Source organism: Mustela nigripes, chromosome 13, assembly GCF_022355385.1.
Source record: "Mustela nigripes isolate SB6536 chromosome 13, MUSNIG.SB6536, whole genome shotgun sequence".
NCBI lineage: Eukaryota > Metazoa > Chordata > Mammalia > Carnivora > Mustelidae > Mustela > Mustela nigripes.
The window spans coordinates 57,414,734-57,441,897 of NC_081569.1; the positions used below are offsets into that span (position 1 = coordinate 57,414,734).

Sequence of the window (27,164 nt, forward strand, 5' to 3'; positions counted from 1 at the left end):
TTAAACATTTTATTTTTAAGTAATGTCTGTACCTAGTGTGGAGCTCAGACCTATAGCCATCAGATCAAGAGTTTCATGCTCCATGGACTGAGCCAGCTGGGCCTACTCCTTAATTGTGTTTTGGAAGGATTCTTGTTTGTATTGGTGATGGTAGTGGTGGTGGTAGTTGAAATTTAAGTAGTATAAATCCTAAAATGTGGACCCCCAAAATCTGACTTGAGTTTTTGCATTTAGCCATTCTAATCACGTAACTGTGCCAGACAGTTTATTTAACCACTCATGTTTTATTGAACCTTTATTTTCCACAGTCTCTTACATTAATTTTTGTTGGTATTTTTCCAGGTGTGACCTTAGGATAAAATCCTAAAAATAGATTTACCAGTTACAGGATTGTATAAATTTATATCGTTACCAGGAACAAAATAACTAAAAAACAAATTAACAGACAATAAACAATTCCTGAAAATCTAACACCACATTTAAGTCAAACTGACTTTATTAGAAAAGTAGTTTGGTTTGTTTGCTGATTAACCTAGGGTGGAAGACTTGTTTTCTTTTTTCTGTTTTTGTGGGACATTATGTCTTGGTACACTTCTCGTTCCTTCCATATTTCATAACTGATTACTGTGTTCAGATTGCTTAAAATTCTTTATGTGCTATTAAGTATTTTTAGACAAAGCTCACAGACAAATGCAAGATTAAAAACTCACAGGTTAGTGTATTCTTACTCTTAAACTAATCAAAGGAACTAAAGAAATCTAGTGAGCAGAATAGGAGATAATTGTGGTCAAATCTAAAATGAATTGCTACTGGGTGCTACACCAAAATATTAATGATGATTTTGCTGGGCTTGTGGAATTGTAATTTTTTCTGTGCTTCCCAAGTTTGCATAATTTGAGTATATGATTTTAAATGCCAAAAGAAAAACAGTTTTTGTAACATTTTTAACATATGCAATGCTAAAATGTAAGACTTTTTCGTCAAAGAACATTTTAAAATTCTTTCATCATGCTAAAATTAACTAATAATATAATTACTAAAATCTTCTCTTGTTGGTTATAACCCAGACACACATTTTCAAACCTGTGTTTTGTGATATACAAAAACAAGAGTAAAGTTCTTGAGCAGCAAGTAGACCAATAATACTTTTTCCACATGTGATTATTCATTGGGAATCGTATTTTAAAAGGTTTGCAGAACAACGCTAAGTTGTCTGTACTCAGAATTACACAGTAAGAAGGGATAAAGGGAGGAGAGGAGCAAAGTCGGTTTCTATTTTCTCTGCAGCTGTCATCTAGCCTTATGTTCTGATAGAGAGCTACAGCTGGAATTATTTTATTGTTTTACCCAGCATCCTTTTGCCTCTACACATTAAATTGCTATAGTAGTCTTAGAAAAAGAAAAAGCTACACAATCTCTTAGCAACCATAGGAGAATAATTATTATACCAGCCTCTGAGAGTGAAACAGATTTCCATTGTACATTAAATATTGGCATCGGTTACTATATAGATAATACAGATGAGCCTATGCCAGCACAATCCTAAGAGCATTGAATGTGGGTGTATAGGACTGCTATAGATAATTTGTTTAAAGCCAGGGAGCATGCAAATGTATGTACAGTCTTTATGTATATCATGTGTTAAATTTTCTGCTCTTGTGAAAGATTTTTGGCTTTTCCCAACACCTAACTTTAGAATATGTCCATGTTCCCATAGTAATTGTTACTTTTAAGGGTTGTAATTCCGTTAAAAACATTCAAATTTGACCTAGCTGAATACTTTTTTACTCAGTTGTATCCAACTTAAAGTTTTGGGTTTTATTAATTTTAATTATGGAAATAGTGCAGATATGTTCCTGGAAAATAACAAAGTATTTTTCTTATTTGACAAATAAGATTGGCAAAGATCAGTAAGTGGTAAAGCCCAGTGTGAACAGAGATGTGAGGAAATGGTCTCTCTGACATGTACTGTTGAGGGGTTTTCGAATGATACATAAACTTACTAGAAGGTAGCTTGGTAATACAATGGAGATATATGTATATTCTTTATTCAGTGATTATATTTATGGAAATGAATCCTAAGGAAATAATATTAGCACTGCACCAGGTTGTGTGTATAAGGACGTGCATTGCAACATACATAATAGAAAGTTGGAAGGAATCTAAAGGTTCACAATTAGAGTATTGCTTACAAACAAATACTGAACTTTTTTGCAACCATTTCAAAGCACAAGGTACATCTTTATAAACTGATGTGGTAAAAGGTCCATGATACATTTTGAAGTGAGAAAAAGCACCACATGGATAGACTGTCTATAGTATAAGTGAAACCATATTCTTTGTAGGATCTGAACCAATAAACATGCATTAAGAAGTCTGGAAAGCTCTTTATCAAATTATAGTAGGTTTTATTCCATGGGGTCGGGATAATGAGCAGAATTTTTCTGTATAATTTGAACTTTTACATTTATTAGAATTATTTCTTTTGTGGGTGAAGATTTTTTTGTTAAAGACTTTTTTCCTACATTTTAATTCCTGTTACACCAGATTTACTGAAATGTGTTTTTGCTTCATGTACAGAATATAAATAGAATAAACCCAAGTCAGTAGAGTAAAATACTTGTATTATATAACAAGTTTATGATGTTCAGATACAAATTTTTCAGTAGGCTTATCTTAAATTTTAAAATACTTCTCAATTAGATTGGAATTCAGTAAAAACAACCTGGTCCAAATAGTTGTCAGCATTATAAGGATAATTACTTTGTAGTTACTACTGGTCTTAGTACTACTTCTGCCACCACTACTGCTGCTACCAGAGCAATTCATGCTTGTTTACAAATTTTAATATTTTGAGTATTCCAGTTAACCCCAAAGTTATTGGTGCAGATATATCCAGCTTATAATAAAACCATAATTTAGAGAAGTTAATTGCTTAAATTTTATACCTTAGTTGGATGAGACAAGTTTCTAACTTAGGCCCTTTCTCTAAACCTCCTCCCAGTCCCCCATGTTTTCTTCTATTCAGTCTGCTTATGATTTTTGATAGTTACTTGAATTATTTTAAAAACTGTCTAGATCATTTTAATACCTTTCAAAATTTTTTACTCTTTCCAATTTTCATCTTGCATTTTTAAAGAATGTTTGCTGGTTACTAGTATTTAACTGACTTATTTCTAGTAATTAATTTAGCAGTAACTATCATAACTCACTGGAACAATTGTAATGGAAATTAGCTAAAAAGAACAATTAACTGGGTTTGACATTTTAGTTTTAAGTGATATTACATTCTCAAATATATTTTTATCTATTATTTTATTATTTTTTTTATTATTTAAGAATTTCATATATTTATTTGACAGAGAGAAAGCAAGAGAGGGAATACAAGCACGGAGTGGGAGAGGGAGAAGCAGGCTCCCTGCCAAATAGGGACCCGGACTCCCGGCTCGATCCCAGAACCCTGGGATCACAAACTGAGCCAAAGACAGACACTTAACGACTGAGCTACTCAGACACCCCTCAAATATATTTTTTAAAGTTCAATTGCTTTTAGTTTTCAGGGCATTTTCGCATATATTATCATCTCACTAAATCCTTAAGAAAATCCGTGTGTTAAAATAGCATAGGTATTAAAAGTATTTGATAATTGAAGAAACCAATTCCACAGAAATTAAGTATCACAAGACTACTTTGTTCCAGGGCAAGGACTAGAACCTGCATTTATAAACTAAAATCTGTTAGCTATTTTATTAATCTTATTACTTAGTCTTAGAGCACCAGATTTTTAAATGTTTGGTTTTTTTTTTTTTTTTTAGTTCATAAAGGTTTGTACCTTTAAGATTTAGCCCTGTAGTGATTACTCCAAATATTATTTTAAGCTAAGGCAGTGAAAGTATTTCTGTCATTTTTATTTGGCTTTCACAGTCTTTTCAGATAATTACACAGTAACAGGAAAAGTAATGGCAAATCTGCATATCTTTAAACAAATTATTTATGAAATTTCAAAAACATGTCATTAGGGCCTGTCATTGAGCCTATCCCCTACCTAAGTCTCGTGTGCCTCAGTTGAATCAGCATGTTCAGGCTAATTAATTCTTTCATTCATTCAGTAAGATCATGGACTGTGGTTTTCTTTTGATCCCCTGTATCATGTAGCACAGCACAGTCCTTGGTACATGCTTTTTTAACTTACAAGACAACACTTACATTGATTTGTTTCTTCTCTGTAATAATTTCTTCATTTTCTATGTATGTATGTCACTTCTCGTTTAAAGTTTCATTTAGGTTAGATTATCTCTCTCACGTGGCATGGTTAGGCTTTTGATTCTTCCTAAGTTGTCTTCCAGAGGGAAGCCCATTTTGCTCATAAAATTGATTTATTATTAATATTATTGTTATTTTATTTTGACCTGGCTCCCTAATCATAATTACTTGAGTTTGGGGAATTGCCATTTATAATGATGGTAGTGGTACTTAATGATTTGCTAAATACTTGCTAGCCTGAAACTCTCTTACTTTGTTTTTGTTTATATCCTGGCAACTAATGAATTTGGGGGATTATTCCATTAGGCAGCTGAAGAGGACACTTCCAGTTCTCTAGTGAAAGATCATCTTTTCCAGCAAGAGACAGTTGTTACCAGTGAGCCTTATAGAAGCTCAAGACCTTCTGCCTTTGAAGATCTGAATGCCAGAAGAGTTTACTTGCAAAGCCAAGCCAATCAGGTGAGAAGATTAAATATTTTTCAGTGTATTATTCATATGTATAGAAATTGGATATATTGGAGAAGAACATTAAGACTATCTGCCTTTGTCAGACAAAATAAACAACAGAAATCTAGGAGAATGTGATTAAATTAAACCATAAATTTGACTTTATATTTTTTTATTATAAAGGTGAAAAGGGAAAGTATGTTATAGTTTCATTATCTGGGAGGAAAAGCCATTTTAGCCTCTTAGGAACCAAAAGTTTCCCTAACTTTACATGAAGCTTCTCAGATTAGAGATACTGTGAACAATATCCTGAGCAAACATACCTGTTTTGGCATATAGACTGATAAATTTCATTGAGTTGTTTCTTGTAGCTTAGCTCAGATACTAGTAATGTACTCCTAAATCAACTTAGTGAAAGTGTTTCCTTTGGGTACTCAGTATACAACCTTCTAATTGTTCCAGTTGATCTAAAAATGAGACCTTAATAGTAGGCTGTAACCCTATTTTTATGTCACTCACAAATGTTATCAAATCTGTTAGACCATTCATGACCCCATTTCTCTTAGTAATAGAAACAAATGCTTTCATTGTTAAATAAGCATTTTAACTGTTTCAGTATGAAGACATGTGGTTTAAACGATACCCAGTATATGTCTACAAAATCAGAAGCCAATCAAAGTGCTTTTTAAAAAAATGTTTTAGGGGCACCTTTAGGTTAAGTCTCTGCCTTCAGCTCAGATCAGGATCTCTGGGTTCTGGGATGGAGCCTATTGCTGGGCTTTCTCCTCAGCGGGGAGCATGCTTCCTCCTCTCTCTCTGCCTGCCTCTCTGCCTGTTTGTGATCTCTGTCTGTCAAATAAGTAAATAAAATCTTAAAAAAAAAAAAAAATTAAAAATGTTTTAAAGTACTCTTCTTGATATATGTTATTTATAAGATGTATTAGTGTCTGTTGGGACTGTGGCTATGACTAAAGCCCACCTGATTCTCATTTCATGATTCTCATTTTAACCTGAGGATCTCAAACATGCAGCTTGTTAGGGAAGAAATTTGCTTTGCATTTGCTCTTCCTTCTATCTGGAACATTTTTCTCCTAGATTTTCATGGAGTTTACCCCTCACTTGAGGTCACCTTTTCTATGAACCCTTCCCTGGGTACTCTAAATAAAATAACAACTTTTCTATCACTACTCTATCTTTATTCTGCTTTATTTTTCTTCATAACATTTATCACTTCCTAACTTTAATGTATTTAATTTTTCTATTTGTACTTTTAGTTTGTTCCCTGATATCTTCAGAAACCTAGAAGTTTCTGAATAAAGTGAACCTCTAGTTAACATTTGTTGAATGAGAGAATAGATAAATGCTAACAGCATCAGCTTAGAAGCAAATGATGTGGGCGCCTGGGTGGCTCAGTGGGTTAAGCCGCTGCCTTCGGCTCAGGTCATGATCTCAGGGTCCTGGGATCGAGTCCCGCATCGGGCTCTCTGCTCAGCAGGGAGCCTGCTTCCCTCTCTCTCTCTCTCTGCCTGCCTCTCCATCTACTTGTGATTTCTCTCTGTCAAATAAATAAATAAAATCTTTAAAAAAAAAAAAAAAAAAAAAGAAGCAAATGATGTTTTGATTCGGTTTATTCCTGGTCTTATTCAGTGCTGGGAACTTGATTAATTTAGGATCACTTGGTGACCTTACTTCGTTATATTATAATTTTTTAATTTTACACACAATGTTATTTGTTCCAGAGGTACAGGGTGTAGGGTTCATCTATCTTATATAATACCCAGTGCTCAGTACAACACACTCCCCAGTATCCATCACCCATCTCTTCATCCAGCAACCCTTATTTTGTTTCCTATAAGTCTCTACAGTTTGTCTCCCTCTCTGGTTTTGTCTTGTTTCGTTTTTTCCTCTCTTCCCCTATGATCCTCTGCATTGTTTCTTAAATTCCACGTATCAGAAAGATTTTAAGATAATTGTCTTTCTCCTGACTTATTTCACTTAGCATAATACCCTCTAGTTCCAACCTTGTCGTTGCAAAGGGCAAAGTTTTTGTTGGATGTGTAGTGTTTCATTGTATATATTTACCCAGCGGGGGTGGGGGCAGTGCCGTGTGAGACTTTATTTTAATGACTCAGTGGCATTCCTCAGGATTCATTTTGAGGATAAATACAGGTAGGACTTTTGAGATGCTAGGCATTAAGTAGCTTCTCTCTTTCCTCATTCCCACTCTTTCCCTCTATCTTTTTCATACAAACTCAGCATGGCCATTTATCTCTGTTTCTCTTTACATACCCATTTCATTCTTTTTTTCCTGGGGTCTAGGTTCTTTGTTTCCTCATTGATTAGTAGTGTATTATGACTTTTAGAATGTCAGGCTTAGCTCTTCAGTCAACATGACATTCTAACCTGGATCCTTATAGTCCCAAACCAATTCCATATTCTTACAAGAAGGAAGCCTATTGGTTCAGCTCAAGGAAGGTTTATTTATATATGCTACATAGCTCTCCATTCCAAGGTTACAGGATGGGCCAGTTAGGCAAAGAAGAGATAAAATGTTGCACATTATCCAACTTTGCCACTTTTGGGCAGAGCTCCTGTTCTAGACTATCTTGTAAGTATATGGCTTGCCTTTGTGTCAAGTGCCAGATCCTGGTTTAATCATACTTACGGCTGATTGGCAAGAGATTGGCAAGGCTATTCATGGCATCCTTTGAGCAAAGAGATGTTTCTTTTTTTGCCTTGTGTAAATTTAATCTGTATGTTTTACATTTCCTCCCTAAACTTGTTACTTTGCTGTTTTTCATATGGTCTTGTTTGCTTAATAGAACCAAGCTAGGCACTGGGAGAAAAATTGTTCCTGGATAGAAATTTCTCCACCAGTTGGTAAGATCTTGGGCTTCAGACAAAGACAGATCTAGTTTTAAATCCTGTCCTTTTAATTTACTTCAGATTACAAAACTAATGCTCTCCGTCTTACTGTTTCCTCATATGTAAATATCAATGATAATAAAACTTGCTCCTGTAGTGTTATTTTAGGGGTTAAGGAAGATCACTCATTCATGCAGACATTGATATGTTTTTGAAATATGTACATGTGATAAATGCTAGAGCACCTACTATGTGCCAGGCCCTCTTCTAAGCCCTGACAGTAGCTGTGAACAAGAAAAATAACATCCCTAGCCTCATGAAGGATATAAATGCTAGTAAGGGAGATAGACAATAAATAAGTTAAAGCAATAATAGATAGTAACAGTGCTATGAAATAAAGTAATGGGAAATAGAATAGTAGGAATATAGAGGGGGACTTACATAGAGCTATAAGGTGATAGGGAAAGTCCTCTGGGGGAGCTATTTATATGAAGATATGAGTAATATCAAAACAAAACATAATAGTCATGTGAAAATCCAGGGGTGAGGGACGGGATATCCAAGCAGCAGCTTGGTATGTCAGAGAAGACCTGACAGTTAGTGAGCAAAGGTGGTAAATATACTGCAAGTTATAGTTAGAGAATTTAGTAGAGTTTGGATAGAGTAGGCTGTTGGGAGGAGTAGGAATTTTGTTCTAGTTTCAATGAGAAGCAATTGGAAGGTTTTTAATCTCCAATTAAGGTCCCAGTTGCATTTTTAAAACATTATTATGGCTTCTGTGTGGAGAATGGACAGTTAGGATGTGGTCATGAGTGGAATTAAGACCAATTTTGAAGCTATTGTTTTCATCCAGGTGAAAGATTTTGGTGATTTGGACTAGATAGAAATGATGAGAATTGGTTAGATAAGGAGTAAATTCTGGAAGGAAGAGCCAAAAGAGTCTGGATAATAGATTAGAGTCCAGGATGCCTTCTAAGTTTGAGGTCTAAGCAAGAGAATGAGTAACGATGCCATTATCTGAGATGGGCAAGACTAGGACAGTTACTTCTGTCACCACCAATATAGGACCACTCCCACTTCCCACTCCTGTTAGCACAGAGTGAAAGATTGACCTAATATCCGAAGGTTGTATGTTAGGACATGTGGGCTCTTCTATTCTGAATGATGTGTATCATCATTAAATAAACTTGTGATTATTTCATGGTGAAAAAGATGACTCTCAAATCTTTCATGTGATCAGATAGTTTTTAATTGTTTACTTCACTGAATGAAGTTCCACTTTCCCCCCGTCCTCAGAATTTATAGGCCCTTTCGTTTTCACGTTGGCCATTTTTCAAACACATTGGTATTGTCATCTATTGGTGAAGCTTTTTTTTTCTCCTTCTAAGAAGATGAGACTCTTTTTTTCTTTGATAGTGTTTGATTGTCTTGATTTGTTCTGTCAAACACATGAGTGTTCCCCCAGTACCTAGAACTGCAGTTTATATCGATATTCTTCACATTTTCCCCTCTAAATCATGGTATATGAAGTGGCATAAAGGAACCTGGTAGTATTTCTTCCTGGTGTTTATCATAAATAAAAAAATTACTGAAAGCAACACATTAATTTCAGAAAATTGTTCTGCTTTTACTTTGGAAGATGACTTTCATTCTCATATTTAATTATTTTCAGATTAGTTGTTAGAAGTGTTATATGTGTTTTCATGTTTAATAATTTTATCTAACCTCTGTAATTATCTTAGGAAATCAAGAAGACTATTTAAAATGAGATTTTTATAGTCTTTTGGTCTTTCACTAAGTGCTTTTGATTCTGATATTACACTTGAGCAGAAACAATATCTTTAGTTTTTGTCAGCAAAGAAATTCATGCATAGAATCATTAAGTACCTCTGAATGAATGTCATTAGATTGATACTTGTTGATTATAAGAATTCTGAGGTTATTTACAAATGTTAAATGTTTCTTCCTTCTACCTTCTTCCTCTTCTCCTTCTCTTCCTTTTTATTCTAACTCAGATTAAAGTATTTCCTTTTATGGTAAACAGGCAGCTTTATATTTCATTGAATCTGATTAAGTGTGGCCCCTTGAACCTTATCATAGCTGGTCTCTACTGTATGCTGAGTACTATGGAAAGCACTTCTATAACTCATTGCTCTTCACAGCAACCTCTATGACAAACTACCTCATTTGGGAGATAGAAATTATCTATAGTTTATGCATGTTTTGTCTAATTTTACTATGAAATTTTATAAGAAATGCAAGAAAAATTAATTGGTACAAGAAGGAAAAAGTAATTTTAAGCCAGTTTCACTTTGAGAAAAATAATAGCAAAAATAGAGACTGAAAATAGTTTGCATACCTTTTCCGGGGATTTTTGGAATCAGAACAATCCATCTGGAGTCATTATTTGCTCATTAGCATCTAGGCTTCCTAGGAAATAAGATAGTTAAGATTGGGGGTATCCAGTTTAATACTTTTAAATACAAAATATGTTCCAATATCTTGAGCGATGGGCAGAAAAACTCATTAGTGGAGGAGAGTGGGATATACAAACATCCTGAAGTAGACCTGTGATTCATATAGTTGAGCAGTGGGAAAAATCTTGGTGACTCTGACACAAAGTTACAATAAACTAATATCATCCCAGACCCTGGGAACTTATGTGGCCTACCTTTCTTGGCTGAGAGAACTATAAACTTTAAGCTACTCTTTTGACTGATGGGAGAGAGAAGAACTGAGCCCTTCTCCCAGCTTGGCAATGATGGTAGTAGTGGAGTGGTTGAAGAATATAGTGGCCTTGCAGAAAACTACAAAATAATGCTAGGTCACTGCAGAGAGGGAAGTAAACATTTGCCAGGCAGCTCTTAGCATGGGGATTTTGAACATGGCTTCTGGAGCCAGACTGTTAGGATCTAAATTCCAGCTTCTTTACAACTTTTCCTTATCTCTAAGATTGATGTGACATAGAGAAACAAGGGTTATGTTTTATGAGTTTGTTTAACTAGACATTTAATTACCCATTTGCTGATGTTAAAATAAGTGAACTCAGTTTATTAGGGATTAGAGTAGAGTAGGTATTCTCCCTTAAAGCTACTGTAGATATTAACTATGCATTTAATAAGTAATTACAGAGCTTCTTAACAGGAATAATGCACATTTATATTTGGCACAGTCCTGTTATAGTGGTATTCCACTTGTCCATTTGGATGTCCCCTAATAGGCCTCACAGAATGAATTACCTGTATTACAGAGTCTGGCCTTAAACTTGAAGGTCAGAAACCATATTTTGTCAGGATGTTAAGACATGCGTCATCTTTCATGGCATAAAATAATCAAATTTAAGAAAAATGTTTAATAAAAATTAGAATGGAAAATTTAATTTAAGCTATCATGTGGACTGTAGTACTAGTGTAGCTTGTTTTAGTACATTGTCTACAGAAAATAGATCTTCATGAGATACTAGATGATTGCCAGAATCTAGCTTCATGCACACATGCTCAACAGAGTACTTACGTGCTTGGATGTTTAATTGCCTTTGACTGGATAGCTTGATGGATCCTTCCCTGCAACAGAATGATCTTGCCAAAAGGATTAGACAAGAAGTACAAAAGGTCTGAGATTTTCATCCTGGCTAACAGGTTAACCTGCAGTTTCTATGGATGCTGACAGAAAAGAAGACTGGTAGATGAGAGACAAAGGGCATTATTACTAACAGCACAATAAAGTAGCCTGAGCTTCATGATTGCGTTGGCCCCCTGGCCTTCTAGGCCCCCTGGGGTTGGTGCTGAGATGCTCAGTAGATGTTGCACACTCATTTGAGTTTGCATCACAGCATTGGAACCCTGGGCTTAGGGAACCCAAGTCTTTTTTAAAGGACAGTAAGTTTTGCCTGACTTTTGCCGGGGAGGGAGACAGTGTTGTAGTCATACTGGATACTAAACAAACCTAACTGAAAACTGGGAAGATATTATACTTCAGTGGTTTCACTTTACACACATCTTGGCATAGAAATAGTCTGAAACAAAGGCAAACAGTGCCTTTCCTCACCAGATCTGCAGAAATGAGACCTCTGGAGAATTGTTACTTAACACTAGCTGAAAAAAACACTAGGTTTTTCCTCAAGATATGCATAGATAGGCATTGTAAGTATTTGTCTTTGACTCATTTTCTGTGCTTCTATAGGCTATTTAAATCCTTTTGATGGATAGGTACATTCTTTCAAAATGTTAATGCTCTCAGTCAGGTATTAGGTCAGTTAGATCTAATAGGCCTAGAAGCCATTATAGCTCTTGTACTCAATTTTGCTTACTTTCAAGTTCCTGAAGGTCATTTCATTGTGGACAAATAAAAGCACATGTATCAGTGAGCTTCTGATGGAAGATTTATGACATATTTAATACATAGAAAACAATATATATAATGAACACCTGAAAAAACAGCAAACAACTTAAAGAGCACCCCCAGTCTCATCTCCTTGCTTTTTATTCTAGAGGTAACCATTACCTTGGATTTTATTTGCTTTGCATTCCTGTGCTTTTCTTGGTAGCTCAACCACTTATTTCTTCTTCTCTAGCCAGTGGATATTTCAGTTGTTTGCATGTTTTTGTTGTTACTAGGCATACCGCTAGTACAAACATATGTAAGACTTACGTCAGCATGTATAGGAAACATTGACATTGATGTGTACAGAAGACTCTGAACAAATTAGACAAATTAGTCTATAGGATTCACGTGTTCTAGGAATAAGAGATATTGAGCATTTGTGAGATTATAGAAATAGCTGTGATTTTTCCTTTATAAAATGATTTTAACTAAGTGGTCTTCTATGACCTTGTTTCTGAGTAATCTGAATAATAAAATTTTCAGTAGCATTTCTCCATTTTTAGTTTTATTTATGGGCAATATCTCTTAGTTTCTGGTAGTTTTTCACTCTCTTAAAGGGTTTTTTGATGAATAGATACTCTAAATTTTAATGCAACTAAATTTATCATTCTTTTCCTGATGGTGTTTCTGCAAATTCCTCCCTATTATTTTCTCAAAGATTTTCTCCCTATACTACAAGTACAAATGTATGACGTGTATCCATCATTATGGTATCATGGAGTTTTTTTATTGCTCTAAAAATTCTCTGTGTTCCTTCTATTCACCTCTACTCCACCCCCCCAAAACACAACTCTTGGCAACCACTTATCTTTTTACTATCTTTATAGTTTGCCTGGATCAGAAAGTCATATAGTTGGAATCATAACGTGTATAGCCTTTTCAGATTGGTTTCTTTCAATTAGTAATATATATGTAAAACTCTTCCATGACTTTTTTTAAAAAAATACTGAATAATACTCTCTATTGTCTGGGTATACCACACTTTATCCCTTCAAAGCTGCTATAAATATTGCTGTGCAGATTTTTGTCTGGACATAAGATTTTGAATCTTATGAGTAAATATCAAAGAGCACAATTTGCTGGATCATGTGGGAAGAATATGTTTAGTGTTGTAAGAAATTAGCAAATTGTCTTCCAAAGTAGCTTGTACCATTTTGAATTCCCACCCAGCAGTCAGTAAGGGCTCCTCTTGCTCCATGTTCTCCCCAGCATTTGGCATTCTAAGTGTTCTGAATACTGGCCATTCTACTAGTTGTGTAGCGGTATCTCATTATTTTAATTTGCATTTCCTTGATGACTTAAGGTACGCAGCATCTTCTCATTTGCTTACTTTCCATTTGTGTATCTTTCTTGGTGAAATACCTTTAGAGATCTTGGCCCATTTTTTAAATTGGGTTGTTTGGTTTTTAACAGTTCTTTGTATATTTTTGATAACAGTCCTTTATCAGATATCTTTTACAAATATTTTCTCCAGTCTGTGGCTTGTCTTATTATTATTTTGACATTGTATTTTGCAGAACAGAAGTTTTAAATTTTTAATGAAGTCCACATTATCAGTTCTTTCTTTCATGGGTTGTGTTGTATCTAAAAAGTTATCGCCATTACCAGGGTCATATCTTCTGTTCCATTGATCTATTTGTTCTTTTGCTGATACCACACTGTCTTGATTAATATAGCCTGGAAGTCAGGTAATGTCACTCTTCCAGCTTTAATTCTACTTCAGTATGGTATTGGGTATATTGGGTCTTTTACCTCTTTCTGTAAACTTTAGCATCAGTTTGTCAGTATCTACAAAAGAATATGCTGGGGTTTAATTAGGATTTCATTGACTCTGTAGACCAGACGTCTTGATGGTATTGAGTCTCCCAGTCTTGAATGTGGAATATCTCTGCATTTATTTTCTTTTATTTTGTTCATCAGCATTTTATCGTTTTCCTCATACAGATGTTACATACATATTTTGTTAGATGTGTGCCCAAGTATTTCATTTTGTGGAGTGCTAATGTGAATAGTACGGTGTTTTTAATGTCAAACTCTGTATGTTTATTGTTCATATATAGGAAAGTGATTGTCTTTTATATATAAATCTTGTATCTTATGGCCTTATTTTTTATTCTAGGAGTTACTTTATCAGTTCTTTCAGATTTTCTACATAGATGATTATGTCATCTGTGAACAAGATCAGTTTTATTTCTTCCTTCTCAATTTATATGCCTTTTATTTCCTTTTCTTGTCTTATTGCATTAGCTAGAACTCTACCTTTGGATTTAATCTTCTTTTTCTAATTTGCAGTGGTGAAAACTTAGATTACTGATTCTTCTCTAATATATTTGGATTTGGACTTCCTTCACTCTGTCCCACAATTTTCATTTCTGTTATGTTCAAAATACTACTTATTTTCTGTTGCTTTCTTCTTTGATCTATATGTTATTTAAAAGTGTGTTGTTTTGTTTAATCTCTATATTTGGGGGGATTTTTCGCTTACCCTTCTGTTGCTGAGTTCTAGTTTAATTCCTTTGTGGTGTAAGAGCAGACACTGTAATTTCTATTCTTCTAAATTTAGCAAAGTCTGTTTTATGGCCCAGAATGTGGTCTGTCTTGGTTAATGTTCATGTGAGCTTGAGAAAATATGTATTCTGCTATTAAGTAGTCTGTAGATGTCATTTATATTCGCTTGGTTGATTGTGTTGAATTCATTATGTCCTTACTATGTCCACTATGTCCTTACTGATTTTCTGCCTGTTGGATCTGTCCTTTTATGATAGAAGGGTATTGAAGTCTCCGGCTGTGGTAATAGGTACCTATGTATCTCTTTGCGGTTCTATCGGGTTTTGCCTTCTGTAAGCTAATGCTCTGTTCTTAAGCATGTACACATTAAGGATTGCAGGTCTTAGAAAATTAATCTCATAACATTATGTAATGCCCTCTTTATTTTCTTTTAAGATTTAATGTATTCCTTTGAGAGAGAGAGAGGGTTCCCAAGCAGGGGGAGAGGCAGAGGGAGACAAAGAAGCAGGCTCCCTGCTCAATGTGGGCTTCGATCCCAGGACCCCCAGGATCATGACCTGAGCCAAAGGCAGACGCTTAACCATCCGAGCCACCCAGGCGCTCCTTAGTGCCCCTCTTTATGACCAGTAAACTTTGTTTGCTTTGAAGTATGCCTTGTCTGAAATGAATTATATTTGCTTTCTTTTGATTAGTGTTAGCATAGTGTATTATTCCTATTTGCAGCTCAGTTAAGAATAAGAAAAGGAGGGATGCCTGGGTGGCTCAGTTGGTTAAGCAGCTGCCGTCAGCTCAGGTCATGATCCCAGCGTCCTGGAATCGAGTCCCACATCGGGCTCCTTGCTCAGCAGGGAGCCTGCTTCTCCCTCTGCCTCTGCCTGCCATTCTGCCTGCCATTCTGCCTGCCTGTGCTTGCTCTCTCTCCCTCTCTCTCTCTGCTAAATAAATAAAATCTTAAAAAAATAATAATAAGAAAATGAAATTGTATTTTATTTTGAAAATAAATTATTTTTTCTCAGTGCTCCTTTACTCTTACATATATCTGAGTTTCTGATCTATATCATTTTCCTTCATAACATTTCTTCATAACTTCATAACATTTCTTATAAAGCAGGTCTACTGACAACAAATTTCTTTAGTTTTTATTTGCCTGAGAAAGTCTTTATCTTTTTTGAAGTTTGCTTTTTGGCAAGGTACAGAATTCTAGGCTGACAGATTTTTTTCTTTCACCACCTTAAGTAATTCTTTGCTCTTCTGTAAGTGAGGAACTTTTGTTTTTGTTCATTTTTCAGGATTTTTTTATCTTTGAGTTTTTATAGTTTGAAAATGATATTCTTGAGTGTAGTGTGTTTTTTGGCATTTATTCTGCTTGGTGTTCTTTGAGTTTCCTGTGTCTGTGGTTTGATGTCCGACATTAATTTAGTTGTGAATTCTCAGTCGTTACTATTTTAAATAGCTCAGAGATTTTTTTTCCCTCAGTCATGTCCAGTCTAATAAGTTCAGCAAAGGCATTCTCCATTTCTCTTAATGTTTGTGACCCCTAGCATTTCTTTGATTCCTTATTAGTTTCTGTCTCTTTCCTTGTATTGCTCATTTATTCTTGCATGCTGTCTATCCATCAGAGCTTTTAATATATTAATCATAGTTGTTTTCCATTCCTAGTCTCCTAATCCCAACAGCCCTGCTATGTCTCGTTCTGATGCTTATTCTATCTTTTCAAATTGTGTTTTTGCCTTTGCCTTTCAATATGTTTTACAAATTTTTTCTTTTTTCTTAAAGCTAGACATGATGTACTGGGTAAAAGGAACTGCTATAAATAGGTCTTTAGTATGTGGTGGGGAGGGGAAGCATTCCGTAGTCCTTTGATTAAGTCTATCTTTTAGAATGAGCCTATGCTTCTGGACTGTGAACTCCACAAGTATTTTGCAGTTTTTTTCTAACTTTTTAGTTGGGTCCCATGGTTAGAGTTGACTAAAGTTGGCTCTCTTTTCCTAGGTCAAGTAGGCTCTGATAATATCCTAGGTCAGGCTCTGGTTAACTAGTTTCTCCTGAGGGCAAACCTTGTTTAAAAAACAAACAAAAAAGGAGTATTATGACATAGTTACAAAAGGTTCATTTTCCCCTCCTCCTTCTGAAAGCATGCAGGGATTTCTCTGGTATTTACTGCAAGAACCTGGTTGAGCTCTTGGAGGTAAATCCCAACAAAACTTCGAGAGCTTCACTATGACTGCTTCCACTTGGAGTTTTTAACTCCATATGTACACTGAGCTCTGGGACCCCATCAATTATAGTTCAGGTTTTCCTACCTCAGCACTGGTTTCTCTTGCAATTTCTGCTCATGAATCTGCTCTGGTGAGCTGTGACTCCCTTTATTTTCCTGTTTGTCTCCAATCTTGGAGGCAGTGGTTTACACTGTGTCATCCTCTCTATCACAGATCTGAGAAGAGTTAGTGATATTTTTTTCTATTTAGGTTTTTTGCTTGTTAGGACAGAATGGCAATTACTAAGTTCCTCACATGCAGATTCAGAAACCAGAAGTTCGTGTTACTTTCAAAATTAAAATTTTAATGTGTAAGGAAGAGTGCCTTGATGGCTCAGTTGGTTAAGTGGCCAACTTTCAGCCCTGGTCATGATCCTGGAGTCCCAGGATTGAGTCCCCCATTGGGTTCCCTGCTGAGCAGGGAGTCTGCTTCTCTGACCCTCCCCCTTCTCGTGCTCTCTCTTTGAAATAAAAAATAAAATCTTAAAAATAAAAATAAATGTGTGACGAATGACCTAAGTTTAAATAATAGGATAATTCAAGTGATTCTTTTTTCTTAAAACTGTTTTGAAAAGCTTCACTACTAATAGGCTATAAAGTTTTGGAATACATACTGCACATAGTTTTATTAAAAATAAATACATTCTCTTGTCACTTAAGTAGAAATTGTTTATTTTTTAGATAACGTTCAGTCATCCGGGCCTAGACATTCAGAGCAGAAGTATAGAATATGTACAACGGCAAATATCCAAGGATTGTGGAAGTCTGAAGTCCCAAAATAGGGTAAGTTCTTAGTTTTATCTTCCGATATAGAATATAACTAATTAACAAATAGGTGAAATTTTTTAGTCCTCTCATTCTCCATGTAGCTGAATTATACTAGAAAAGTTTTTTCATGTGTACATTTGCTGTATTTATGATTACTTAAACTCTATCCAAGTTTCTGGTTTGAGTCTGGGGATTGCCCCTGTATGTTTATCACTGGATAAAGCTGATAGGAATTATATATTGGTAATTTAATAGACTGTATGCACCATTTCTGTAGCCCAGATCTGGAGGGGTTTTTTTAGCCCCAGTTCCATAATATCTTGAGAATGGAAGTTTGCCTCAACCTGGATCCAGGTGCTTTCCTGCAGACCGGTTACTGTGTCCAAGGGCTAGGACTAGGAAATACAAATGTGACTACAAGAAGCCCACTTGTATAGATAAAGGGGAAAAGGTCATTTTGATTTAGACCCCATTTGGTTTATCTCCAGAAAGATTTCATTTGCTCCTGGGCCTCAGGAAGACAATATACCCAGAAAGGGGGTTGGGAGAAGATTAGAAGGGGAGGGAATGAGAATAAGTGGGTGTAATGTGTTTTAAGTCATTTTCAGAGACTCATATAGCCAAGCTATATATATGTGTGTGTGTGTGTGTGTGTATTAGTGTGTATGTGTATTAGTTTGCTAGGGCTGTCATAGCAAAGTATCAGATGAAGTGGCTTAATAAAACAAAATTACTTTGTCACAAAATCAAGATGTTGGCACATTTGGTTTCTTCTGAGCCTTCTCTTCCTGGCTTGTAAATGTCTGCTTCTTGGTCGTGTCCTCACATGGTCTTTTCTTTTGTACATCCACACCCCTGTTGCCTCTCTGTATGCCCAAATTTCTTTTCCTTTTCCCCTCCTCTCCCCTCACTTCTGCTCCCCTCCCTCCCCCACCCCCTTTTTAAAAAATTTTATTTATTTATATTTTAGAGAGTGAGAGAGAACGTGTATAATCAGGAGGAGTGGCAAAGGGAGAGGGAGAGAATCTCCAGCAGACTCTACGATCCCAAGATCATAATCTGAGCTGAAATCAAGAGTCAGAAGCTTAACTGACTGAGCCACCCAGGCATCCCTAATGTATTTCTAACAATAGTCTCTTCAAGACTTTTTGTAACATGCACTTCAAAACTCTGTTAGCCTCTACCCATTTCTAAATGCATTTCCACATTTTTAGGTACTTACTAACAGCAATACTCCAGTTCATGGTACTAGAATCTGTATGAGTAAGGGTTCTCCTGAGAAACAGAACCAACTAGTTGCATATATATATATACACATATATATATATGTATACACACACACACACAGAGATTTATTTTAAGGAATTGGTTCATGGAATAGTGAAGATACATAGGCAAAATATGAAGTAGGCTATCAGGCTTGAGACTGAGGGAAGAGTTGCAGTCCCATCCATCCAGAGGCAGAATTCTGTCTTTCTGGGGGTGCTCAGTCTTCATACTGTTAAGGCCGTCAGCTAATTGATGAAATCTGTCTGTGTTGTGGAAGATAATGTGTTTCATTCATAATCCACCATCTTAAAGATTAATCTCATCCAAGAAACATCTTCACTTAAACATCCAGAATAACGTTTGATCAAATATTTGGGCACTGCAGCTTAGCCAAATTGACATATACAATTAACCTTCACCATTCTTATTGCCGTCTTCATCTCTTTCCTTTTTAGGTCCCTTTGAAATCAATCCGTCACGTCAGCTTTCAAGATGAGGATGAGATTGTCAGAATAAACCCTCGAGATATCTTAATACGTCGGTATGCAGACTACAGACATCCTGACATGTGGAAAAATGACTTAGAGAGAGATGATACTGATTCCAATATTCAATTTTCTAAACCAGACAGTAAAAAATCAGACTATCTGTACTCATGTGGAGATGAGACTAAGTTAAGTTCACTCAAAGACTCTGTGGTATTTAAGACACAGCCTTCCTCATTAAAATTTAAGAAGTCAAAACGAAGAAAAGAAGATGGTGAACGTTCCCGCTGTGTATACTGCCAAGAAAGGTTTAATCATGAAGAAAATGGCAGGGGAAAATGTCAGGATGCTCCAGACCCTATTAAAAGATGCATATATCAAGTTAGTTGCATGCTCTGTGCAGAGAGCATGTTATATCATTGTATGTCAGACTCAGAGGGAGATTTTTCTGATCCCTGTTCATGTGACACTAGTGATGACAAGTTCTGCTTACGATGGTTAGCCCTAGTAGCTTTGTCTTTCATTGTACCATGTATGTGCTGCTATGTCCCCTTGAGAATGTGCCATCGTTGTGGTGAGGCATGTGGGTGCTGTGGTGGGAAACATAAAGCTGCTGGATGAAAGGATCCAGTGCCAAAACGAGCTTAAATTCTTTGTTTCCAGGAATTAGCTAACTTGGATTTGTGGAAGCTTTTGGCAAGCAATATGAAATCTTGCCTGGTGTCTGGGGCCACACGTGGAGGAAGCAGAACTTGTTAGTTCTTGGCATTTCACAAATGCTAGCCATGCCTAACTTTTTCCCTTGAGTGCATGGCATGTTTTGTTACAGGTTGTAAAGAGTATTTGCAAAAGGAAACTATTTCTGGTTATTGGCTATAAAAAGTGAGCATAAAATATCCAACCTAAAAGGGATTAATTTTTGGCTTTTTTGTATATTTATGCATTAGGTGATGGGACTTTTAGAGTTTTAAATTCATTAAGACATAAACTAAAAGTGCACTAAGGGACAGTTGATATCAGTCTAAGAAAGTTAACACTTGGGAATTATAAGAAATAAAACAAGTACAACTAAATCATTTATTAGTTGTTTTTTGAAAGTGGTTTTATGTATAAATAACAAATGTTTATATTTAACTAAATATAAGGTACGAATTATCACATATTAAACTTTTCTTCCCCTTCCTAGTTCTCAAGTAGATGTACATATATCTACTGTCACATTCCATTATGTTTTGAATATTTTACTCATCTAGTTAATAATGTTTTTATTCCATGTGAATGATTTGCTATTTTCATCCTCATTTCCCTTTGGCTACAGTTTATATTGAGTTCTGTCTGTACATTCTGGTAATCTAAAATCTTTAAAAATATCCTAATAGCCTTGAGTGACCAATTTTTTTTTAAAGCACAGATGTAATTGTCTAATGTTCTGATGGGAACGTAACACTTATTTTTATATAAAAAGAGACTGAGTAAACATTATAGAAAAAAGTGAGGTTTTGGGTTGTTTTGTTTTGTTTTGTGGTATTCAACCAGCAAGTTGTTTTCTTTCAGAGTTTCCTCCTTCAAAAAAATCATATTGCATTTACAAATGTTTTACAAGGCAAAAAGTGTAACTGGATAGTTCATGTAAAAGTTTCCTACTGAGATCTCCATTTATCATTCTGCTAAACTAGAATATGTTCAGCTGTAATTAATAATTTTTAAGCTTAATTTTCAGTGCTTATTATTCACATAACAATAACTTTTCCCAGTTGCATTTTACTTTATTTAAACTTGCCAAAAGCAAAATTTATGTTAAAGTGTATACTAAACTGTCCCAGGAAAGTATTTAATCCAACATTGTGAATGAAATGTCTTGTACATATAATTTTATTTCTTTTGCAGAGCATTGTATTACTGGATGTTTTATTTACTAAGTAGTTGGATAAATGTTCCAACAAATGGTTTAAAGTAGTTGGGGTCAATTTGTCTGGTTGGTTTGTTTTTTTGTTGTTCTCTGTTTTTTGTTTTCTTTGTCTTTTTAAGTGTTACATTAAAACTCTAACAAGTAAAGGGTTCTTTAAGAACATTCCCTTAGAGGGATAAAGTTGAGAAGTGTGCCTTTTTTTTAATGGCTTGAAGTTTCCGAAGTGATAAAATTAAAATCACACTACCATTTGAAGCTCATTTCTATGCAGGTTTTAAAATGTCATTTATGTATCGTTCTTTTTACATATCACACTTAAGCTTGTGTTAGCTTTCTTCTTTTGCCCCAGATCAAACTGAACAATGTATATAACACTATCTGTCTGTAAAATACTTTTTTTTAAGAAAGCATTTATATTTATATGACAGCTTGAACTGACAACATTGTGTATATAGATCATCTTGAAGTATTATTTCACATTGAAAAGAAGAAAAATATATTGATAACTATAGATGTTATGAAGAAGAGGTTATTTCTAGTTTTGTACTAAAAATCAATTGGATGAACTAAATCCAAAATATGACACTGTAGCAGCAGTTTTAAGACTTATTTTTACTGTTTATATAATTGAACACTGCTACACCAGATGATCTTCATCCTTGAAGTTTTCAGCTAAACTTGGTTTCCTAGAATAGACTGTTAACTTTCAAAATTACTTTTTACTGGTAAAATGGAAATATTGGTTTTCCTTGTGAGTGAATTTTCATATTTGTAAGTGCTGAGTTCATAATTCAGGTTTGAGCAAGGTGTGAATAACTGAAGAAAATAACTTGCTGGCTCTATAGGAAAATGCTGTGGAAATGAACTGTGTATATACTTCTGGGAAGAACAAATTTAATCATTTCTTCTGTTAAGCACTAATCAGTATAGTGCAACTCCTGGTTCTGTACTGTATTTTATATGCAACATATATGCTTTAATATTTTAATGTTTGTGCATTAATATTTTCAATTTGTTTAACCACTTTGCTGCTAAGATTTTGCCATCCCATTCCCATTTTTTCCTTTACAATTTTAAACAAGTTTCTTCATTAAAAACTATGGTGATGAAATGGTTTTTATTTCACCTTGGATCTTTATAGATAACATACTCAAATTCCAAACCAGTCTAGAAGACTAACTGATAATATAATGTTATCTGAATCCCTATGTGGAAATGTTCTTTTGAGTAAGTTAGAACTATGTGGGGGGGAAAAGGATAGTTTAAATTTCTCATTTTTAAAACGTGTATAGATATGTTCAGGAACATTTTCTTCTGCATATAGACTTGGCACTGCCAACTGGCTTTTCCCCTTAAACCTTTCTCTGCTTTTTAATCTGGCAGTATAAGCAAATGGCTAAACCAGCTTAAGTTATAGTAAATATTGAAAATGAAATCATCTAGATGGCATAACAAGAAAAACTTTGGTCTGATGGCTTGTTGTGTTCAGAACTGCTAATTAAATGATTTTTCTCCTGCCTTGACAGGGGAATCATTTGAGGCTGAAGAAATAGGCGGTATGGAACTTCAGCACCACCTACTGGATGATTTATAGACCAGAGACGTGAGGTGGCAATTAGGATCTAATAGGGTTCATCACTACTACCAATAAAAAGGGCTATTTAAGTAGTGGTCACCTCCAAACAGAGAAAGCAAGAGTAAGAAATATCTTAAAGGAGCTGTAAAATGAACGTTTTCTCTAATGTGTCTTTTGGTCACTGAAAGATTTTAAGCACTTTTTTCTTACATATCCTGTCTTAAAATATTTCTTGATATTTGGAACTGGCAATCAAACTTAATGGATGTGCCGAAGCATTTATAAAACTAATTCTTTTAACGTGCAAAAGCCATTACCAAAATGGTATTCTCATTTTCCTCCCATTACCAACCAGGGAGTTTTTTTAAAAAATAAATAAATAAACAGCACCTATATTTGATGATGACAACTTCAGAGAATGTGTGTATGTCTCTGGGATGATGTTGGGACAGGGGTTAAAATTTAAAGGGGAAAACTTGAAACTACCTATTTTCATTGGTTATTCAGCAGTGCCTAAAAAGAACTTTTGAAGTAATACAAATGCACTTTCAATTCATGTGTATAGTGCCATCTGCTATCTTGGGTAAGTCTTGCATTTTTTCTTTTACTCCCCACCTCACCCCCTTAACTGAATGCCACAGAGATGTTTTCTAATATCCATATGTCTTCAAAGTACAGGAAACCTGTCCTTTCCTCCAGATGGGCAATTTAAAGGATGTTTCTTTTGTTGAAATTTACTTTAGGCTTTGTGATTACTATTTGGAATATGTGGGTAAGACTGAGTTTTTAATTTTAGCCCAAAGATGCATTAAGTAAGTGTAACATTTTTCTATATAAAACTTTGAAAACTTCAGTTACCTAGAAAACAGATTCTTCACTAAATATTCTCATTCTTAATTTGACCTCCAGGATCACATTTCTAAGTAGAACGGAAAGCACTAGAAACTTGCATTGTTGTTGCACTTAAAAAAAATTGGTCTATAAACCATGATAATAATAGTACCATAAGGTGTTTTGCAGCAAGTCAAAACATTAAGAAATCACAACCTGAGGTGATTTATATAAACCAAAAAACAACAACAACAAAAAAAGGGCTTTAAGGTATTAAGGTACTGTTTGCCTAGCAGCCAGGTGGTTATAAAACTTTCATATGCTTTGATACACTGATGTTAGCCATTGTTCCTGAAAGCTCCTTAAATTGCGTAAGTTGCTAGTTTTGAAACTTTTCAAGAATAATATAGTTGAAAAACCTTTGTATTAAAGATTCACATAGATTTTTGTGAACATTGCCAGTATGTAGTGTCATTTGCTTTCTATTCTTGACCTCAAAAGTGCCTCACTTGTATATTCCATTAAAAGCTTGACTGCATTCTTCCTAATAAGCAATGAAAAATTGTTTAACTCATGTCATAATGTATCTCTTTAGATATAGTTGATTAGCTTGATAGTTTGGATATATAATGTAAATATGCATATATAAGTTTGTAACTGTTTTTGTTACATCATACCCATGTAATTGGACATATCAGATGATATAAGAATTTGTTTTAATTACCTGATTAAACCTATCATGAAATACAAAAGGACTTTTTCTTAATCTTCTAGAGGATAACAAACTATCACATAAGAGATAGTAATTTCTCAAGGAGAAAGCAGTAGAAATGGACTTTTTGGGTAATTTTTTAAGGTAAAAACTGAAAGTTCATGTGTATAGTTCATCTTATTGACATTTTATTCACCCTTGATTGTATCCAGATTTTTTAATGGTCTGTTACTTATAAGTAGGTAAATACAATAAATATAAACATGTTATATTTATTGGTTTGGGAACATGTTACCACTAAACCTGGATTAAATGATAATCCTTGAATGATATGTGGGAAATTTTTAACCCAAGACTACTACTGATTTTTTGTGTGTCCTACTTGGTTTCAGAGTTTCATCTGTAATATAAACAAAAATAACTAATTATTCTGGATAAAAAATTAATAGGACAGTACTCAAAAATGATAGCATATTTCAACACCAGAATAACTTTTAGATTACTGTATTACAGTTACATTTACTTGAAGAATCAAGAATTAACTGTTTACCATGAATTATGAAATGTAGTCTCATGTGCTTATTTACAGGTTTTCAGAAATTTGCTTTATATTCTTCACAGTCAAGTTAATATCCACAAGTAAGGAGAATAGTTTTTACATCAGAGAATTCAAACTAGGGTTTCTGCTTGGCCATCAGTCTAGTGTCATGCTCACAGTGGTCCTGAAAGAAAAAAAACACTGGTATTAATAATAAAACTGGAGTTGACTCCTTTAAAATTAACTGCTTTAAGATTTGCAGTTTTATAGAGATCCTTTGAAATGATGGCTCAAAAAATATATTAACAATAAAAGTCTAACAAAATCATAGTTGAAATGGTGTTTTTCTTTTGTCTCAGGTTTTATTTTTGTTACATAATATATTTTAAATGATCACTTTTCAGTTCTCAACCCCATAATGAAGTATTGTCTTCCTTTTTTTTTTCTTAATTAAAGAGGAGGTTTAGGCTTTAAGAGATTAAAAAATGTTCCCAAGATCACGTTAGAAGCACCAGGATTTGGACCAAATTGCCTTACTTCAAAATCTATGCTTTTAGTCGCAAGACAATTTTATGTTTTGTTACATGGGTTACGGATGTACTTAAAACAATACTGTTCTGTTAAAATGAAATTTTATTTAAGCTGGAAAATTATATAAGGGAATAACTTCTTAATTCCCACTCTTTTGTATCAATTCTGGTTCTCCTAGTCATCTGTCTTCCTCAGTTGTGGTGCACGTCTGCATTATGGCTTGTGGGGATCCTTAAAACTGGGAGGGTAAGATTGTGGTAATACTTCAACGTACCAAGATTTATCAGTTGGTGCTGATCCAACAGAAAGTACTGAAGACATACATGCTGTCCAGTGTGTGGTATTGGATGTCATTTCCTTGAAGATTATGAGGGATTCTTTATCACCAAAGCAGTGATACTTCCTGTTGAGGCAGTAGGAAACAATATTCTCAAATGAGTCTTCTGGATTCTGGACTCATTTAAAATAGTAAGCCATTTGTATGTCAGCTCTTCCACAAAGCCTGTATTTGAATCCGAGTTGCATTTAGTGTCCGGGCACCTTATACCCATGTCACAATGAGGTTGGTGTCCCTCTTCCCTCAAACTTAATTTTAACCTAGAAGTAATTTGCAATAACCAAGAGGTTATGTGCAATTTGAAAAAGGAAGAACTCTAGGATTCCTAATATTGAAATAAGATTATTCTGGATGATAAAACTTAAGGAGACCTGTTTAATTTCCATTTCTTACTAATTTTTAATTTGGTATTGTCAAATTGCAAGATAGTAATTTAAGAGATTTCTTTCTTTTTAAAATGTGTTGTGGTGTAGATCTTATGGATATTACTTGTCCAACTTAAGCCCCTTTTGCCTCCTTTGTCTTTTCCTCCCTCCTTTTCCCTGTTAGAGGAATGTCTCCAATCTCTCCAAATCCATGAGGTAAAAAATACATAGAGAAGTAATTTCATCAGTGTATTATAATTCTTTTAAAAGTGCCTGCATTATTCCCAGGAATGACCAACAAGCTTAAATGTGTGTTTGACTATCACTTAAAATTTTTTTTTAATTTTTTATTTTTTATAAACATATATTTTTATCCCCAGGGGTACAGGTCTGTGAATCACCAGGTTTACACCTATCACTTAAAATTTAAGAGAAAACAAGTTGCATGAATTTGTGAATTCCTAGCTAGTTAACAGTTCCTTTTTAAAGTTCTTGTTAAATTTTCTAAGTGAAATGCACACAGATAGGATGATACTCTAAACTTCTAAGAAAGAAATAAGGATCCAAGCCAAATTAAGATTGCTGATAAAGTTGAGGTCACTGAAGTTTTAGGACTGGGTCTATCCTAACCTCTCTTTAGAGATTTACACACCACCCTTATTTTGCAAATTTAGAAACAGACCTAAGGAGGTTAAGATACTAATGCAGGGTCATTCATTTAATAACACAGCCTGCATTTTTATTTTTATTTTTATTTATTTTTTTTTAATTTTTTATTTTTTATAAACATATATTTTTATCCCCAGGGGTACAGGTCTGTGAATCACCAGGTTTACACACTTCACAGCACTCACCAAATCACATACCCTCCCCAATGTCCATAATCCCACCCCCTTCTCCCAAACCCCCTCCCCCCGGCAACCCTCAGTTTGTTTTGTGAGATTAAGAGTCACTTATGGGGGCGCCTGGGTGGCTCAGTGGGTTAAGCCGCTGCCTTCGGCTCAGGTCATGATCTCAGGGTCCTGGGATCGAGCCCCGCATCGGGCTCTCTGCTCAGCGGGGAGCCTGCTTCCCCCTCTCTCTCTCTCTCTGCCTGCCTCTCCATCTACTTGTGATTTCT

The 27,164-nt window shown here is 34.8% G+C and overlaps 1 protein-coding gene across 1 annotated transcript in view; it reads left to right on the plus strand.

Moving 5' to 3' along the window:
- SPRED1 (sprouty related EVH1 domain containing 1) overlaps nucleotides 1-22,265 on the plus strand; it is a 159,632-nt gene extending 137,367 nt beyond the window's left edge. Inside the window, exons 5-7 of the mRNA XM_059372485.1 lie at nucleotides 4,570-4,722; nucleotides 17,405-17,506; nucleotides 19,216-22,265. Of these exons, the coding sequence (XP_059228468.1) occupies nucleotides 4,570-4,722; nucleotides 17,405-17,506; nucleotides 19,216-19,866 (906 nt within the window). The 3' untranslated portion in view covers nucleotides 19,867-22,265. The remainder of the gene's footprint in view (nucleotides 1-4,569; nucleotides 4,723-17,404; nucleotides 17,507-19,215) is intronic.
- Nucleotides 22,266-27,164: the final 4,899 nt, after the last annotated feature.